Source organism: Hippocampus comes, unplaced genomic scaffold (genome assembly GCF_001891065.2).
Source record: "Hippocampus comes isolate QL1 unplaced genomic scaffold, H_comes_QL1_v1.1 scaffold122, whole genome shotgun sequence".
NCBI classification, from domain to species: Eukaryota; Metazoa; Chordata; class Actinopteri; order Syngnathiformes; family Syngnathidae; genus Hippocampus; species Hippocampus comes.
The window spans coordinates 1305606-1324607 of record NW_017842059.1 but is presented as its reverse complement, the minus strand read 5'-3'; the positions used below and the strand labels follow the sequence as shown (position 1 = coordinate 1324607).

The 19002-nt window shown below is 41.3% G+C and overlaps 3 protein-coding genes across 3 annotated transcripts in view; 1 reads left to right on the top strand and 2 right to left on the bottom strand.

Annotated features, from left to right (window-relative positions):
- Positions 1-848: 848 nt before the first annotated feature.
- Positions 849-7671, bottom strand: bckdha (branched chain keto acid dehydrogenase E1 subunit alpha). Its single transcript, XM_019861525.1, has 8 exons — positions 7379-7671; positions 6322-6498; positions 5972-6058; positions 5784-5892; positions 4659-4820; positions 4358-4564; positions 3120-3261; positions 849-2460 (listed from the first exon to the last, which is right to left on the bottom strand). The coding sequence occupies exons 1-8, from the start codon at positions 7499-7501 to the stop codon at positions 2109-2111; spliced, it is 1359 nt and encodes a 452-aa protein (XP_019717084.1). The 5' UTR covers positions 7502-7671; the 3' UTR covers positions 849-2108.
- A 1937-nt stretch (positions 7672-9608) lies between these two features.
- On the top strand, positions 9609-12716 carry exosc5 (exosome component 5). Its single transcript, XM_019861552.1, has 6 exons — positions 9609-9762; positions 10464-10577; positions 11235-11356; positions 11789-11929; positions 12226-12315; positions 12555-12716. Exons 1-6 carry the CDS (start codon positions 9612-9614, stop codon positions 12648-12650), a joined length of 714 nt encoding a protein of 237 aa, XP_019717111.1. The 5' UTR covers positions 9609-9611; the 3' UTR covers positions 12651-12716.
- A 2937-nt stretch (positions 12717-15653) lies between these two features.
- The window catches only part of tmem91 (transmembrane protein 91), a 17349-nt gene continuing 14000 nt past the window's right edge, over positions 15654-19002 (bottom strand). The window contains exons 4-5 of the mRNA XM_019861553.1: positions 18724-18870; positions 15654-17395 (exon numbers count right to left, since the gene is read on the bottom strand). Coding sequence (XP_019717112.1) covers positions 17240-17395; positions 18724-18870 — 303 coding nt within the window. The 3' untranslated portion in view covers positions 15654-17239. The remainder of the gene's footprint in view (positions 17396-18723; positions 18871-19002) is intronic.

Here is a 19002-nt window from a genome sequence, read left to right as displayed (position 1 = left end):
TCCAGAGGCCGAATTTCATAGCCACATGATGTTACTTCTGCCGTGCCTTGACCGCACACCGGTGACCACATTCATGTGGCCTTTGAATCTGGCCTTCGTTTCCATGGAGATGGGTCATGAGCGAAGGCTGCTTTGGAGCACACTTTCGTAGGCTGCATTGTGAGAAAGTTGATACAAGGACACAAAGTGTTGGGATCTTATCAAAATTTATGACAAGTGTAATCGTCCACAAACAAGAGAGTCAATTTAGAAACTTCTGTGTGAATGGAAGACTCCATCAAAAATGGCCGACAAACGCCTGCACGCTTAGGAAGTAGCCTTCTTGCTAACAAGACGGCACTTGAAATGTTTAGTTCGTCGAAACAAGATAGACCTTTAAATGTGTGAATAAAAACTGTCATCAGAATGGCCAACAAATGTCATCCTCTACAAATCAGGAAGTAACCTCCTAGCTAAAAACATAATTCAATACGTTTAGGGCAGAAACTCATTTTTGTCACGGGCCAATTTGGAGTTACGTCTTCCCTCGGAGGGCCATTATGACAGTGAAACCGCAAAATTATTACTTGTACACAACAAATTAATAGAGTACTAGTTTTGAAATAAATTATAATCGTTTGTTCAATTATTCTTCCAGTGAGTGTAAACCGGGCAACAAATTTATTGCTCAATCTCAATGTTATTTATTGCACATGACAATTTCAATTTCGGTACAAATTTTAGCAAGTTGACACACATGATTTTCTTTCGCAGGCCACAGAAAATGACCTGACTGATCTGGCCCCCGGGCCTTGAGTTTGACACGTGGTTTAGGGTGTAGCTAAAAGAAAAAAGGAACTGTGGAGTTATGTGGATCCAAGAATTAAACTTTTTATTCCTCCACAAAACACGGCATGAAAGGAGCTACACCTGTCTGCTATCTATTAATGTGTAACAAGTTTTCCATAACCCACTGAAAAGCAGAACAAACAAAGCTGAAGAGGAGACAAAAAGTATTTGCATCTACACACAAAAAGTATTTCCGTCTTCACATGACGTTCACTCCAATTTAGTGATAAAATGATAAGCACGTGTGTTAACCGTAAGGCACCAAGCAGAAGAACATCTATGAAAACACACACTTTTCATCAAAACTACATTGTTGTGCATCATTAGAAAGCAGGGGTTCTCAAACTTTTCGTCTCTAAGGACATCTTAGAGGGAACAATTTTTTACTCCCCTCCCTCCCGTGAGCTCTGTTAGCCTAATAACATAGTTGCCTAAGTCATGTTGACCTATATTGATATATCGCCTTGGGAAAAATAAAGAGTTCAGTAGCCTCAATTCAACTTCTGTGGATGATCAAGATTTTTTTTTTTTTTTTTTTTTACAGTAGTAAGTTAAAAATGAATTAGGCAATCGTGCTTTGAGACAACTAATGTCTACCTCTGAATGCCATAGGAATTAAGAAGTTGCCTAATGGAGGAAAAAGACAGAAAAAAGAATAAGAATAAAGAATTTTTACATGAAGAGAAACTGCAATCTTTAAAAGAGCAATTACACTGTTTATAAAAGGTGTTATTTTCCAAGAATACAGGAGTATTTGTTGGGGAACTTTTTTTTTTCTTTACAAGACGGTCAGATATATTTTTCGGGATAAAAAGCTGTCCCGGTAATCAGATTAAAGATGAATTTTCTCAATGTAGTCATAATATATTACATTCAAAGTTTGAGGAGAGAAGACAATTATATTTCAAAGAAACTTTTTTGACATTACTGTACACTGTTTAGTTTTTGGAGATAAATGCCTTTATTCTGTAACCCCTCTCACTACAAAATAGGCTGGCAATACGTTCTAAGCAACTTATTATACCAAAAAAAATATATTATTGTAATACGCCAAAAAAAAAGTCATATTTATGTCATGATCCAGCAAAATGTTATCAGAGCTTGGAATTGGTCCAAAGGAAATATAGGGGGACAGTTTGTGACAGTAACTTAAAAATGACATGGACAATTATGCTATTAGGCTAGCAATTTGCACTTTTTTAGGGGGAGGGGGAACACATGACAATTTATGACCAATTATTTTGCGGACCCCTGTTTGAGAACCCATGGAAAAAAAACATTCAGTGAGAGTCTTTGTCGTAAAGGTCGAGGGGGTAGTGCTCCTTGTATTGCTGCACGTGGCGGAAGAGCGACTCGCGCTGCTTGGTGAGGGCGGGTGTCATTTCCTCGTAGACGTCAGTGAAGAGCAGCTCCGGGTTGGGTTTCAGACGCTTCTCGGCCCGTTCGAACACCTCCATGACGGTCTGGCGTGATTGCTTGCGCCAGGCGCGCTCGTCGTCCTCGCTCCACCAGCCCCGCGACGCCATGTAGTGGCGTAGGCGCGAGATGGGGTGGTCCTGCTTGTCCCAGTAATTGACCTCGTCCACTGAGCGGTACGCCGAGCTGTCATCACTGGTGCTGTGGTGGCCGATTCTGAATGAAAATCAGCCCAAACGTAATGTTATTAACTAGGGTCCGGCCGATTTGGACATTTTTGGGGGGCTGATTCTGATATTTGGACAATGAAATTCCGATGACTGTTTAAACGACCTGTGAGTTAAAGGGATATGTACCGGTAATAACTTTTTTTTGCCCCCTTAATGCTTAACAACAATAAAGATATTACAGATAGAACATTTAACTGTTTAACAATATGTTGTCAGTTAGTATTTTTGTAATTTCAACAAAGAAAATTCGCAAAAATCTGCCTTTTTTGTGGGGGAGGGTGACTGTTTGGACATCATTATGTTTGTCTTGTAAAGTGTTGACATGATTAGAAAAAACACGACCATTTGCCAGAAACACACAAATAGAAAAATTGATTGAAAATGCAAATAGAGGAATGGAAAAACATTACACAAATATACTAAAATAAAATCAACATATTCGAAAAAATGCTAAATATTGAACAAAAATATTTGCTTGAAAAGATACACAAAAATCAGGCGGGATGAAAAAATAAAAAAATAAATAAATAAAGACCAACAATTTGTGAAAACAAATGCTCTGGTTGGAACTTAACGTGACCTAAGTGTTTTGTGGAATCGTGCAGCGTGAGACGTGGCGACATGCGACGCTTTGCTTATATCCACCTGTATGTCATGGCCTCAATGAGGAAGGGCTGGTTCTCGGCGACGGCTCTGCGCCGAGCCTCCTTGGTGGCGTTGTACACGGCGAACACATCGTTTCCGTCCACGCGGATGGACAGCATGCCATAGCCCGGACCGCGAGCAGCTGTTGACCAGTATTTGGGTTATTACAGTAGTATTATGATTATTGTTAGAAGTAGTAGTAACAATTGTAGCAGTGTTAATATCAGCATTTGGTGGCAGGCTGAGCTCCCTGTCTTGCCCCAAGGACAGACTGACTCTAAATTTCTCTTGTGGATTAATCAATTTATCCATCTATCACCCACCCGTCTATGTGTCGATCTATTCACCTATCTTTCCCTTCATCAATAAGATCTTCCTATCTATCCATTAATATATCCAGCTAACATTGATCCAACTATCGAACTGTTTATCCGTACATTCATCAATTTTTCTACTTACTGTATATCTGTCTGTCTATAGTTCCATCTACCGTATTTTGCTCTGCATTTTTGGTCGAAAATTATTTTATTAAAACCGAGACCAACACTGGCACCCAAAATCACTGTTCCCAAATCGTGTTGACAGCACTGAATGGCTGGATCTATGGAAAATGTTTGCTTTTTAGTTTAAAATGGCCTACCTTAAGTAGAATTCCACATCACATTGGAGCCAAAGGTAGAATCTTGGTGGGTTATTGCATCTTTTGGTGCTGTAAATAGTAAATCATTGTTGTGGTGGAAGCCGTAGGCTAAACTAGCGATATGTCACACGTGAGTTGCCATGGCAACTTCTTCCATCTGGCGCATAGTATTTATTGTTTTCTATTTCCATTTTACACAACGTCCCGACTTTAATGGATTTGCGGTTTGTCGTTACGGTAAGTCATTTATCATTTTAAACTAAAAAGAAAAACTTTTTCCAGAGTTAGATGCGGAAGTTTCTAAGCCAACCAGAACTTGTTCGCTGCTGTCAACCCAATTCAAGTAAAGGGGACTTGGGGTGCTTGTCCAAGCTCTCATCTTAATATTTACAAGGTAATCGGACCAGCCAAACTGTGACAAAAAAAGTAGTATTTATACTGTAGTCTGAAAAATATGCTACATGGTATAGATCTATCACCAACTACTGTATCTCTCCACCGATCCATCTAGCTATCTGTCCATCTATTTCACATTTTAAGAAGGGTGGAACATGGAAAAACAGACAAAAATAATCCCCAGAGGTAAGAGTTTTGTTACCAATGCCGTCGCCACGGTACTGCTCATTGGTGGGTGTGGAGATGGCGTAGCCGTTGTTGCGGCAAAAGAAGATGAGTGGGCACTCGAGCGTGGCTGAGAAGTTGAAGCCGGCGTGGGCGTCTCCCTCGCTGGCCGCCCCCTCGCCGAAATAGCAAATCACAGCTCGGTTGATGTTTTCGCGCTTAATGGCGTATGCGGCTCCGACCGCTGAATGACAGGAAATAGGACATCACCTGCCGTGTGCCGCGGAGGGGGACTTAAGTCAAAACTCGACCCGCGCGTTGCGGGACGGCAAACTCACCTTGCGGGATCTGCGTGGCCAGTGGTGAGGAGATGGTGACAAAGTTTAGATCCCGTGAGCCATAGTGCACAGGCATCTGGCGGCCTTTGCCCAGGTCGTCCGCGTTGGCGTAGCACTGAGCCATGAATGAGTCCAGGGAGAAGCCGCGATACATCAGCACGCCTGCAGGGGGGGGGGGGGGGGGGGGGGGGGGCACACAACAGCTCAATGGTCACGAAACCAATGAAAATATCTCATCACAAGATGACCATGTATGATAATTTACTTTGCTTCCAAATTCAGTATTCAAATCTGGGTTACAGTTAAATTCAAATAAGGGTTAGAGAATAAAATTAGTTTTTTGAATTCAGGTGTTAATTGCTTTAGGGTTCCATTCAGGGTTATGATTTAAAATTAAGGTTTCAAAAGTGGCGGCACGGTGGTCGACTGGTTAGCACGTCTACCTCACAGTGCCTTCCTGTGTGGAGTTTGCATGTTCTGCCCGTGCCCGCGTGGGTTTTCTCTGGGTACTCCGGTTTCCTCCCACATTCCAAAAACATGCACCGCAGGTTAATTGAACACTCTAAATGGTTCCTTGGTGTGATTATGAGTGATGTCTAGGTGTGCCCTGCGATTGGCTGCCAACCAGTTCAGGGTCTACCCCGCCTAATGCCGAAGACAGCTGGGATACGTCCGATCAAAAAATGGATGGCTCAGTGGATGGGTTTCAAAAGCGTGGTTTCAAGCTCTGGTTAGGGTTTCAAGCAAGGTCTTCAAAAATCGGATTTTAAGTAAGGGTTCTGGGTTTCAAATTGAGGTTTCACATTCGTGATTCAAACCCGGGTTAGGGTTTTGAATTGTGATTTCAAGCCAGGGTTAAGGTTATAAAATAGGATATCAAGCTAGGGCTAGTGTTCCAAAGTAAGTTATCAAGCCAGGCTTAGAGTTTAAAGTCTGGGTTAGATTTAGAAACAAGGCTTGGGGTTTTAAAGTAGAAAACGAAACACTTTTCATGCTCTACCTCAAAGTGCCTTCCTGTGTGGAGTTTGCATGTTTTTGTGGATAAGTCCTCACATATACAACTATTTTAATTAAAAGGCTTCTATATTTTGGGTCTGGTTTTTTGTTTTTTAAATAAATACCAACCAGCTTCTCGGTATTGTCCAAAGACCATGTCGTTTGGCTCGAGAGCGGCGGCACTGCCAATGTGCGTGCCCTCCTCGCCATAGTTGGTCATGTAGAAAGAAATCCTCCCCTGTGATTGAAAACATTAAAATCATTCATAATCATACTTCTTCCACACTTAAAAACAGGAAGTGAGCGGCAGGAATCACCTGTCTCTGGGATTCATAGAGAATGCGGTCCATCGTGTTCAGCAGCGTCATTTTGTGGTAGAAGTTCAGAACCGTCTCTTTAGAGAGCTGATGAAACATGCCAGAAACTAAAATTGAGACATTTTGTCTACCAGGCAATAGAATTTTGGAGCCTCTGAATCTTCTTGGGGCTGACTTGGAGCCAGTCACAAGGAGTCTTGCCATTTCACCTATCACAAAACTTCTTTCAAATCTGCATTTCTCACAAACATAACAATGAATGATCAATATTTAATATTATTTTCATAAACAGAGGGCCACCCCCCTCCAAAAAGAATTTAGCTTTGCCTGGGCCGGAAGGCGGGCCCCACCTGAGGATCTTGGGAGGGGTTGATGATGTTGCCCTGGCGGTCCATGACCCGGTACACTGGGATGCCTGCGATTACATTGGGCTCGATGAACTCCAGTTGGTCCACAAACTCCGCGGAGGCACCGGGAAACTGAGGCTTTTCCAGCGTTGAGTCGAACGGCTGTTGTCTGTGCGTGGACTGGAAAATATCCATTTATGGCATTATTCATCCATCAGTCAGTTAAGTTGTGCAATAAACCACATATATTGAAGATACGAAAAAAAAAACATATCGTACAATATACCAGTATATCATACACAATGTGGGGTTTTTTTTTGAAGTTGGATGGCCAATGTGTATATCTATTACAGTAATCAATAGCAAGACATGAACAGATGCTTGCACTAGATTTAACGCAAAGATGATATCCATTTTTATTGATTCATTAAATATTTATTGAATAGTTATGATAACACCATTCGTTGCTGTGATCGATCGATCTATCTATCTATCTATCCAACCATCCATCCATATTCGTTGCTGTGACGACATTTTCGGACGCTCCCACTGCTCGACCAATCACACTCAACTGTGTACCACGAACCGACTCGCTCACCACTTACTCACCTAGCTAAATCGCTCCGAGCACCCCAACGGACATGGGTTGCACGCATTTCTGCGAAATCTAAGATTGTTTTTTAAATTGTAAAACCTGTATGTTTCGCTGCGAGAATCCACAAAGCCTTATTTGTGATTTAAACATTTTATTTCATCGACTGCCGCTCAGCCAGATTATTTGCCAAAGTATCGCGAGACTTGAAGACGTTAGCTTCGCACCGTGGCTGAATTAACATTAAATTGAAATCACCACATTGTTTTCCTTTTAAAATCACACACTTGGTCACACTATGAAGGAGAACATCCCACATAACTTTGCGTGTTAATGCGACAAATCGCCCTTCCGGGTTGCCACGCTCGATCCAGAAACAACATTTTGGGGGGCATTTACGCTAACGCGACCTTCGAGGTTGCAAAGCTAAGCGACGCTACACAATACAAATACGTTTTATCTACTTACGTTGACTCTGAAAGTTCTGTTGTTAAGTAGCCTCGACGCCTTTAGGGCAGCCGCTTGACGACTAGCGTGGAAACATGCTCTATACATTTTGTTCATATTGCTAAAGGTGCTAACAGCTGCCATTAAGACCGTCCTCACACTATGTTTGAATGACTAAATTTTCAGCGGCTAATGTATGTCTTTGGAAGTTAGTTTTAGTAATCCGATCACGACACAGGAATACCACTTTCCAATGTGCAATCGCACGTACCCGGAAAAAAATTACATACACAACATCGAGACAAGCACCACAACGGAAGTCAAATGAGGCTTCAAAATAAGACTTATTTTGGTTTTAAACCTAATGTTTGATATTTTTAGCAGTTTGCCAACATGAATAGCTAATAAAAATGATCAGACTTCACTGTACAGTGATATAAACGTTACATATTCATCAGGAGCCATGACAATAAAATTCCGGTATCTCGTTTATGCAAAATTTTTGGTATGTTCGTGTATGATGGAGCTTTACAGGCAATCGAGTTTTTCCGCATTGTTGTCATTACTTAAATGTTATAGACATGGTTGAAGCTATTAGAATAGAAGTGTCATTTTGGTTAGTTGTAGTTTGTATGTGTTTGTATATAACTCTGCTATATCCCAGTGAATATGTTGTATTTGACTTAGAGATTACTATTGCGTTCTTAAAAGGGGAGATGTCATATAATAGGTTATTATTATATGTTTAGTGCTTTACGAGAGTTTACACTATTTACGTCATGCTTGAGTTGATGGACAGGTCCCGCCTATAAGGGGGAGTTCCCGGAAGCAACTGCGAGTAAGTCCACCGTATGTTAGTTGCTCTGCCACGTTATTAATAAAAAGACACATAAAACCCAATCCCTGCCTGCCAACAATTATTACAGAAGTATTCATAATCTGCACAGTACATAAGTAGAAAGACATATTCAGTACTTGTGGCAAAAGTTGAAGTGCTTATTCAACTATTCATCTTTACATCCACCCAACCAGCCTTTCATTTTCTAATTTTATCCTCACGAGGGTCGGGGACGTGCTGGAGCCTATCCCAGTTGTATTCCGCCAGGAGGTGGGGTACACCTTGAACTGGTTGCCAGCCAACTGCAGAGCACACATAGACGAACAACCGTTCGTGCTCAGACTCACACTGAGTGACGATCTAGACTAGAGCGTTCCATTAACCTGCCATACATGTTTTTGGAATGTGGGAGGAAACCGGAGTCCCCGGAGTAAACCCACGCAGGCACGGAGAAAACATGCGAACTCCACACAGGAAGCCCACAGCCGGAATCAAACCCTGCACCCCTACACTGTGAGGCGGACGTGCAAACCAGTCGATGACCGTTCCACCTAATTCACCTACTTCGATAAAAATGAAAAAGAACAAACTGAAATGTTTTCAAAACAACTGCAAACACTGTGAATTAAGAAACCAAAAATAATAAATGAGTTCATGTTTACAGGTGAAAAATACACATTAATTGTATTTCGACAGTCAGAAGGTAGTGTTTTAGGCTGACATAAAACAGAACAGGGGGTCCAGTGGTTAGCGCTGCCGCTTAGACCTCACAGTGCAGAGGTACCGGGTTCAATTTCAGCTCCAGACTCCCTGTGTGGAGTTTGCATGTTCTCACCAGGCCTGCGTGGGTTTTCTCCGGGTACTCCAGTTTCTTCCCGCATTCCAAAAACATGCATGGCAGGCTGACTGAACACTCTAAATTGTCCCTAGGTGTGAGTGTGAGTGCGGATGGTTGTTCGTCTCTGTGTCAACTGGTTCAGGGTGTGCCCCGCCTACTGCCCGAAGACGGCTGTGATAGGCTCCAGCACTCCCTCGCGACACTTGTGAGGATAAAGCGGATTGGAAAATGAATCAATGAATGAATAAAATAGAACACATTCGCCACAAATCATTTTCGCAGACATTAAACGTTTCTCTGTAAGGCTGTATGTTCGCTGATGGTGTTTAGTGCAGTGGACTAATTTGTGTGCGAGCAGCGTGGGGTTCCAACTCAGTGATGTGTGAATGTGGCTGTTCATATTAGTGTTTAAAAGTGTAGAAAATATCAATATATAATACAATATACTCAAATATCTACAGTTATAGCTGATGTTATTTCTGAGTTTTTGTGCGGGGCTTTCTTTTCGCTGAAAGAACCTGAACAGCGCGCAGAAGCAGACTAGGCTGTGATGTCACCAATGAGCGCCTCCACAAACGATGATCATGAGTGACGCAATTTTCTCGCGACCAACACACACATTTGACGGCATGATGGAGGAGTGTAGTCCGTCCACGGTTTCCATCCGAGAGTTTGGCTGCGAGCAAAATTTACTGTCTCGTTCAGACGGTTCGGCGTCTTTCATACAAGGTAACAACACAGAATTATGACTCAGCTTTAGCGACTTGGCATGTCGCTAGTTTTCAGTGTGAGTAGTGTTTAGACCTGCTGGCTATTCTAGTTCATTGTATCATTTGGCAAACACTGTATGACGTGTAGGTCTGTAAATCAACACGTGTTTTTATGCTTAATTATTCCCCGTAGAAGCTTTTATAAATCCATGTCTGAGCCGTTTCCATTTGGCCCCCGTAGTATGTTATTATATTGGCTCACGTAATTAACACCAAGTGTTCATTTCTGACACTTTCAGACAGTTTTTAATTAAACAATGTTCTAATTTTTGTGGTTGTAGTTTTGTACAACTGTACATACTCATTTGAACTGTTAACCCTTTGAGGGACAGCGGTTACTACAGTGGACAGCTTATCGTGTTATCAGGGTACAAGGTGCATGAAAGGGTTAATGATGCAGTATTGTCCTAATTTTAAGAAAAAAATTTCAAATGCTTTTAAAAATGTAACTGTAAAACTAAGAAAAATAGGATTGTAAAAGTGGTTAAAGCAATGGGTACAACAGCCATATCAACAGTAATAGTCATGATGACAGCAACATCTGTCACAGTGAATGCAATGTGATGATCGCAGGTGAGTGTATATCCATAACTACCATTGAAAAAAATCTGGATCACAGATGATATTTTGTAGTTCATTTGCAATATTGTTTGTTTCAAGGTAATACCAGTGTGCTGGCTGCAGTGTACGGACCAGCTGAAGTTAAAGTCAGTAAGGAAATTTATGACAGGGCGACGTTGGAGGTGATCATACAACCCAAAGTTGGACTTCCAAGTAAGTCCTGAGCTAAGATATTGTATATGTCATTATTGACCGTCCAATTGTTGGGAGCTTTTTTTTTTTTTTACTAGGCCCACCAGGTGGCGTTAGTGGTGTTCAACACTTGTTTAAATTAAACTTGTGGGCCTTGTTACACTGCTTGAAAATGTTGGCCCAGCAGAAATTGGGTTTTTTTCCCCTCAGTGTCACGGTTTGTTTAAAAAAAAGCATTGCAACATAAACGTCACAGATGCTCTCCTGTGAAAAAAATGTACGCCCATTTTTGTCATTAAAAAAAAAAAAAAGTAACATTTATAAAATTACAAAAATGGACCTATGTGTTATTCACAGGACAGTGACGATATGACACATTCAACTATTGGTAACACAAGCACACATGTGACAAGGTTTCACCCTTTTAACTTAATTAATTAAATGCATTGTGCCACAGAATGCATTCTGGGAACAATACAGACGCAAAATAGGTGGATATGACATGTCCGTCGGGAGACCTGAAAGCTCGTACGGCTGTGTGTTTCATGTTAGTGGAAGACTGGGAGTTACAAAAATAAAACAATAAAATCAAGGAATCAACTTATACGAGCACATATTTTGATTGGGTGTTCTGATAGTGTACCTCAGTGTTTCACAAGCATTTTTTTTCCCTTGGAGGTGTGAAGGAGCGAGCTCAGGAGCAATGCGTGCGAGAAACCTGCGAGGCATCCCTACTGCTGTCCCTTCACCCTCGATCATCCCTCACGCTGGTTTTACAGGAGCTCCATAACGATGGCTCTGTATCCTTTTCTCACACAGCAAGACCTCTGCAGTTTTTCTTCTGTACAGCCCGTCGCTTCCATGGATCCAAAGCAAAATTTGTTTTTAACTTCCATTGATATTGATCATTGATCATTCATATACCTGCTATACTACAAAGTCATTGCAGCTCTGGAACTGTTCTGTTGTCAGCTTTGCACATCTTTACCAAAGTATTTTTCTTTTCAAATAAATATTTAATCTACTCTGAACCCTTTCAATGTCATTCATTAAAAAAAAAAAAGTCATACTCCAGGCTGTGCTGTTGACTGAAAACTTCTCCTGGGGCCCCTTGTGGTCATGGAGCCCAAAGCAGATGTTTAGTAGGTTATACAATACAATACATCTTTATTTAATGCATTGGGCCGGTTTGGCATGCATGCACGTGTTTCTGTTCCTGACCCACTGTCCAGCTATTGTCCTGCTTCCTCAACGCCGGCTGCATGGCTATGATGGACGCCGGCTTGCCGATGAGTTGCCTGTTCTGCGGTGTCACCTGCGCCATCCACACGGATGGAACTATCATCACCGACCCGACCGCTGCTCAGGAAGCGGTGAGTGTGATTTCCTTATGTGGGGCAGATTCAAAAACCAGGCACACCCACTTGAGCTTCGGGCATTCTGTCTGAAACATTCTTCCAGCCTAATTTAATGCTTATTGCTCCGCAGTAACAGTCAGTGTGGAAAAATAATCCCCCCCGATACAGCAAATAATCCACTATGAAAGTATGACAAAGAAATCCACGATGTGGTGACCCCGCAACATGTGAAGCACGATATGGCAAAAGACGACTGTACTATCAATGCTATTCGAATGCTGAATGTGCTCGTCTGCTTTCGCCCTCATCAGGAGAGTCGAGCGCTGATGACCTTCGCCATCGACAGCAAAGAGCACCAAGTGATGATGACCTCAACCAAAGGATCGTTTTCAGTACAAGAGGTTGGTGAAATGAACCAGTGGTTCTTAAAGCAAGGACACTCAGGGGTTTGTGAGCTATATTTTGGGGTCCGCAAAACCATTTGCAATAAATGTTGTGTGTACACACACACACACACACACACACACACACACACACACACACACACACACACACACACACACACACATATGGAGACCAACATAATAAATCTATGTATTTATCTACATATGTTTGGGTAAACGTGCGTTTTTGTGTACAGATGCAGCAGTGCATCGCTGTCAGTCAGGCGGCGTCCGAAAAGATCTTCAGCTTCCACAGAGAGTCACTCAGGCGGCGTTACTCCAAAAGCGTCTGATCTTTTTTTACTCTATTCGCCGCATAAAGAGCAATTTTTCTAATAAAATATTCATCAGCCACTTTGCGCCTCCTCTGCTTCAGTTCACTTCTAGGCCATGTGTGTGATTGTGTGTCTGTGTGCATGTCGATGTGTGCTTTGTTCATTTTGGAACACAATGAAAGAGATGGAATGAGATCAGTGAGACCAAAACCTGAAGAATTCCAGTGGTCACAAGGTAGGAATCTTTATGAATTCTTCCATGATAGATAGTTAAATATTTAACTATGTTGGAATATTGGCTGGAGGCCTTAATTAGTACAATGATGCATTTTTATGATACACAGTATCATGAAAAAAATATTTTATTTCAGGTGTGGCTACGGCTGGATGATTTTGTGGATCCTGCCGTGCTCGCTTTAGCCTCCTAGGGGCAGTGTCGTGCAAACATGGGGATATACTTAAAAAAGAAGATGAAAGTGGTAAATTTTATTTATCTAACTAGTTTTTCTTACATTAGAAAATATATATACCCGTGAGTATTGCTATATTACCTATCTGTCTGTGGTCATACAACGTGTGGGTTATTTGTAGGAAAATAAATACATCCCGTGATGTTTAATGCAAATTCCAAATTCTTGCTAGCCAGTGCTAGCATTAAGATGGCGATGTAGGTAAATAAAACAATGTATTTTATTTAAATATACAATGTGTGTAATTCTATTTGTTGTGTGTTGTACAGTAAGGTCCAACGTGGTTGTCAACAATTTAAACTTTAAAGCGCCAAAGTAGCAAAATTGCACCAAGCAACATTTTACAGTGTGCCTTTATCTCAGAAGTTTTTTTTTTTTTCTAGCGACAACCTGTTGAAATAGTGACATAAAAACGGAAAATATTCTTGAAGGTTCATTCAGGGATTACAGAAGAACATACAGTATGTCACACGTTGCTGCAAGCATCAGGATGCAGGGAAGTGACAGAAAATTTCAAATCAATGTAGGTGTATATAAAAAAAAGTATATCATTGGATAGAGATCTGAAACAAAAATAAAGTTAATTTGTCAGAATTGACTAAGGATTTTTAGGCCACTCTTCTGTCAAAAGTGTGGCCTATCAAATCAAAAAAATAAAAAATCCGCCCATGCTGACTTGTCCTGAAGTTAATGTAAATCAATCGTAAATTTGTGACCGAAACCTTCAGTCTTTGGTAGAAAAATCCCCATATCCTTCTCATTGAGTTAAGAAGACCCTGCTAAGAACAAACTGACCTCAGATTTGCAGAACAAGAATAATAGTTCATATTGTCAAACTACCTTTCACGTGTGTCAAAATACACTAACTGCAATTTTGGATGCTGGAATCAAGGAACCTTTTGATTTTTGTCAGATCCACAGAGTATCTCAACAGAATTGACTAATTAAAACATGTGATCGTTAAAGGATTTCTTAACAAGGGCTCAAGTGCGGCATTTACTTCTTCAAGTGAATAATTGAAAAAAATAAAAAGAAGAAGCCAAGCCAATTCCAAAGAAGTGCATTTTTATTTATTGGGATTGACTTTTTTCTTCCACTTTGTTTTGTTTACATTTAAAAGAAGAATGTGAGGCCAGAGAGGAAGTCCACATGTCATGAGAGAAGAAGTGAGCAGTCCAGTCGAAGCTGCTCGGGCTCAGATGATGGTGGAGGAGGATTGTCGGGAGGTTGGAAGCTGACGAGGTATCACAAGTCATCTTTGTGTACTGTTCACGCACGGTTATTGTAATCATCGGTGCACTCTATGATATAAAAACTACATCTACATAGAAAATGTGGACTTTTCCCTTAAAATAGTCACTGGCTTACATTAATGGCACGCTGAAGCTCAAGCCAAGTCAGGTGAAGGACTCATGCTGGACATCTTTTTGTCTCTCTGGAACTTCAAATGTAATAAGTTGAGCACTCTTTTTTGTTGTTGTTGCAAACTTAATGGACTAAATATAACAAACATAACTCCCATCTCTTTTGGAACTTGCGTCCATCCCACATGCTCCGGCTATCTTGTCTCACACTGCACATTGGAAATATTAAAATTCAATACACTAGGTCCTGATGGGTGATGACATTTTTCAACCTGAGCACACGAGTTAGCATCTTGTGTAAAAGTGAAATATGTTAAACTGCATGATTGTAACTTGTCCGTGCCCGTGTGCTCGTGTTAGATTTAAGACCTGAGACCAAAGCCTGTTTCACACTGAGGTCCTGCAAAGTGACCAAATCGCAGTCCCGACGGAAGACCCCAGATGTGTGTGTGTTTGCCTTTGACAAAGGTGAGGTATTGCCAATGATTGGATATTGATTTCACACAGAGATTCTGTGCCGTGTGTGCACTCATCGTAGTCTGGATCAAATCAGACGTATCCCAGTTGTCTGCACAATACCTAAAAGACATTGCAGTCAAATGTAAACAAAAAACACGGCCAATTATAAGCACATATGCTCGCTCTATGTATTGTGAATATAAGATGTATCTGAATACTTTTGTCTCCTTAAAAATTTGGATCCAGTGATCCTTCACTAAAAAACACTAATGACTGCTTTCCTCTTAGCCAAGTGCTTTGGCGGCATCTTGTGGCGCTTTACTGTGTTCCAGAAAGAGAGCAGGTTAGATCCCATGGGGTAAAAAACATGCATAGGTGAATTTGCGAATGGTGGGGGTTCGCAATACTACTTTCCTACTCGCCATCACTTTGCGACACCTCAGGACGTCATAACAAGAGCAATTTGTGACTTGCAAATTCAAAACAGGTGAAAGCGCTGTACATGAGATGTTAACTCAAACGCACAAGATGCTAGCTTGTGTATGTGAAATATGGCCTATCAGGAGAACACTACTCACCAAACAAGTCAACATATTTGTGATTTTTTTTTTCCTGAATTACTCTGTTCTTTTAAAAGTGTTCCTTTCCTTCCACCCAACAGTGTTCCTCCGTGCAGCCCTATGGGGAAAAAAACCCAAAACTATCTTAGCCACACTATAGATACTGTATAATGTGCAAAATACTAATTTATGACAACAAAGTAGAACGTGTGCACAAAATACTAAATCATGGTCACAAAGTAGGAATAATGAGACCACAAAATACAAATGAATGCAGTGTTGCTTTGCGATGCAAGCGTTAAGAAGTCATTCCGGACAATAAGGTAGGAAAGGTATGTTCCAGTTGATTATCCCGATGTGCAAGTTTTTTTAGTTAATTAGTATTTTGTGTGCACATTATGCCTATTTTGTGGTCACAAGTTAGCATTTGTACGAAGCAAACAATTACATTGTGGCAACATCATGTCTGGGAATCCATATTATTCTCATCGCTTATGTTTTCTTTTTTTTTTGTTTTTTTAAGATTTGAGTTGTGGTGTGGTTTCAGAACGTCACCACCCCAGGATGAGGTCCATCAGAATCCACTTCTCGGTTACGCGCTCTTGTTCTTACCGTGAGGATGATATCTACAGTGTGTTTCTCGACTAACTTTGGTACAGCTAATGAGAGTCCAGGGGGTGGCAGGGAGCTGCAGGTTGTAAATCAAGCGCATTTCCAATTCCAAAAAATAAATGAACAGCTTAGAATTTATCTTGCGCAAAGCCACATCCTCCTAAACGTATATTGGCCAATCACAGCACAGAACAGAGATTTGCTTTTTTTGTATCATTGTTATGGTAAACAGTGAGCTAGTGGCTAGCTACTGCTTGTGTTTCTGGTTGAAACGTTTGAAGGATTCTAATTGAAATGAAGTCCTAGCCACAAAGCTACCGAGGTGAGCAACATGTTCCAGGTTGAGTGCTAGCCAACTTTACAGGAGAAGTGTCACTGCTTAATATCAATGTCCTTCATCTCGTTTGTTGAATTTTAAGTTTTGTCGTGATTTGGTTTGACACCAGTCAGTCATGGTACACACAAAGATAATTGCGCCGTTTTTCTCCCAACTTTGCCCCTTTCCGACCAAGGACGACAAACGGCAAGTTATCCTACGTTTTATCGGATCATCATATCAGATCATCCTGTGGAGTGAATTTGGAACAACAATAGATTTTGAAACGGGCTGAGCCGACAATCCTAAATATTAAACGCGTTCAATATTCTCCCGAGTCATGACTCTATGAATTGTGATGTGGAACGGAATGTGGCCAATCAGCCAGCTGAGGAACAAGGAAGCGGACATAAATGAAAGCAAACGTCTAACCCAAAACACAAAGGTTAACGTCTGTGGTGTCCTGTGTTGATATTACCGGAGCTTACGTCGCACAGTCAAAACTGTTGTATGCCTGATTTTTTTTTTTTTTTTTTTTTTTAAATCTTCATATTTGGGTCTGTAACAGATAAAATATCCCTTAAAATGTCAAACAATTCATGCGTGTACCAGACCCGTGGCGGGTGGGTCTTAGCGAAAGGCCATTTGACTATGATTGAAGGTAGAGGAGCTGATGCGCTAAAATGTGATTATTTTTCAAGTACCTGTCGACAGCATGTGCACAAGATCTTTTTTTTTTTGTTTGTTTGTTTGTTTGTTTTCTTAGCTCCAGGAGAGCATTCACAGCTTTTTAAAATTTTTTTAAATCAATTGTTATTTTATTTTTTTACGGTGGCTTGGCAGACAAGTAGGAAATGAGGGCGGCGATGGCGCAGATGTAGGTGACGATCCCAAACACGATGGAGAGCACGGAAAGCCACAAGGCCTGGCGGGACGCCGCGTTGGCGCCCTGGAGGTCCCCCTCGGCTGAAGCTTTGTTGGTCTGAAAGAGGACAGAAGACTTTGAGTCAGTGATCAGTTTCTTTTGGGCAATGGTTCTCAAAATGGAGCCCGCTAGCTGTCGCTTGGTAAAATAATTTGCAATCTGATCGTTTTACATGAGTGGGTTATTTTTCTTGTCTAAAATGCATATGGTTACAGGGATAAAGTCTTTTCCCCCCCCATATTTTTCCAGGCATCTTTCCAGAATTACAGGAGTATTAATTATTACAGTAATATAGGTGTATTTTTGAAATTCACTTGTTTAAACTTGACTTTCTTCCCTCAATAAACAGTGACTTTAGTATCTTACTATTATTGTTGTACTATTAAGATTTGATCTTAGATAAATACAAATTATGATTAAACAAGAATCGAATTCCATTGGCATTTTGTCGTACACATGGTTGTTAAAGTTAATTAGGATGATAGCTATAGTTAAGTAGGATGAAAAAAATCCTAAAAAAAAAAACATAATTCTTAATGACATCAAAGGGGAAATTCAAGTGTTCCAGCAGCAGAGAGCAGATTTAAAACGGACTAAATATATCGGATAAAAGCATGCCAGTAGTAAGAATCTTTTATGAACAAATACTTTTTTTTTCTGGGGATAAAGCGTAACGGTGAGGCTAGTATGATGAAGTCTTTGGAAAATTTCTTTCATCCAGGATCCAAAAAGCTTAAGGTAGGCAGGCGGGCTGTGTGTGTGTGTGTGTGCGTGCGTGCGTGCGTGCGCGGGCATGTGCGTGTGTGTACACGCGTGCGTGCGTGCGTGTGTCAAAGTCAAGGCGCTCGTTTCTCGGCTCCAGAGCTAGTATCGTCTCTTTCAAACCGAGATACTGCAAAATTGCCAGAGATGTAACAGAAGATCTTTTCTTTGCTTCGCAGTTTAAACTCTTAACTTCTTTATCGAACACCGAATATATGCTGAACCCAAGACTGCTCCGACTCTTTTTGCCACATGTTTTTCCATTGACTCTGACTGTCCTCATGTTCCTTGTCTGCCTCCACTCGACACTCTTGGCGCTTGGTCTGGGGACCACATTTTGAGAAACACTTCTCGAGACACTGAAACAAACTGGACCTGAAAAATCCCTGATTTCAACATTTAATCCCATTTTTCCTTTCATTTGTTTTACATCTTCAAATTGTGCTCACAGTCTGTGTGTGTTTTGATTCTTTGTGGTTAACTTAATCCCGCAAATCTATGTAATCCCTACACTTGTGGTGCCTTTAAGAGTGAAGCTTTTGTTAGTCCGTTGCTGCCAATTTAAATGCCAGGTTACTTCTTGTCAATTTGGCACAACTGTCTATGTGTGTGTGTGTGTTTACCTTCTGCGAGAGGTAGAAGGCGGCGATGCCCAGGGGCCAGAAGCAGCAGAGCATGGAGAAGAAGGCGAGGCCCAGGTAGTCCTGAGGGATCATCAGGGGGAAGTTGCTCTCGCTGTCGCTATCGCTGAAGTCTTCTATGGACGAGTCCTGAGGGCACGAGTGGACCCAGGCGAGAGGTCAGAAAGGACGCTTTTCCACATGCATGCACAGGATTGAGGCCTTTTGAATTCTGGTACCTAACCCCTTAATATTGTGTGTGTGTGTGTGTGTGTGTGTGTG

Excerpts from the sequence above, each read along its gene's own strand:
- bckdha (XM_019861525.1), bottom strand. The coding sequence starts at position 7,501 with ATGGCAGCTGTTAGCACCTTTAGCAATATGAACAAAATGTATAGAGCA. Across the intron at positions 6,499-7,378 it reads ACAGAACTTTCAGAGTCAAC|TCCACGCACAGACAACAGCC; the intron begins GTAAGTAGATAA and ends GATATTTTCCAG. Across the intron at positions 4,821-5,783 it reads TGGACAATACCGAGAAGCTG|GCGTGCTGATGTATCGCGGC; the intron begins GTTGGTATTTAT and ends CCCCCCCTGCAG.
- exosc5 (XM_019861552.1), top strand. The coding sequence starts at position 9,612 with ATGATCATGAGTGACGCAATTTTCTCGCGACCAACACACACATTTGAC. Across the intron at positions 9,763-10,463 it reads TTCGGCGTCTTTCATACAAG|GTAATACCAGTGTGCTGGCT; the intron begins GTAACAACACAG and ends GTTTGTTTCAAG. Across the intron at positions 11,930-12,225 it reads CGACCGCTGCTCAGGAAGCG|GAGAGTCGAGCGCTGATGAC; the intron begins GTGAGTGTGATT and ends CGCCCTCATCAG.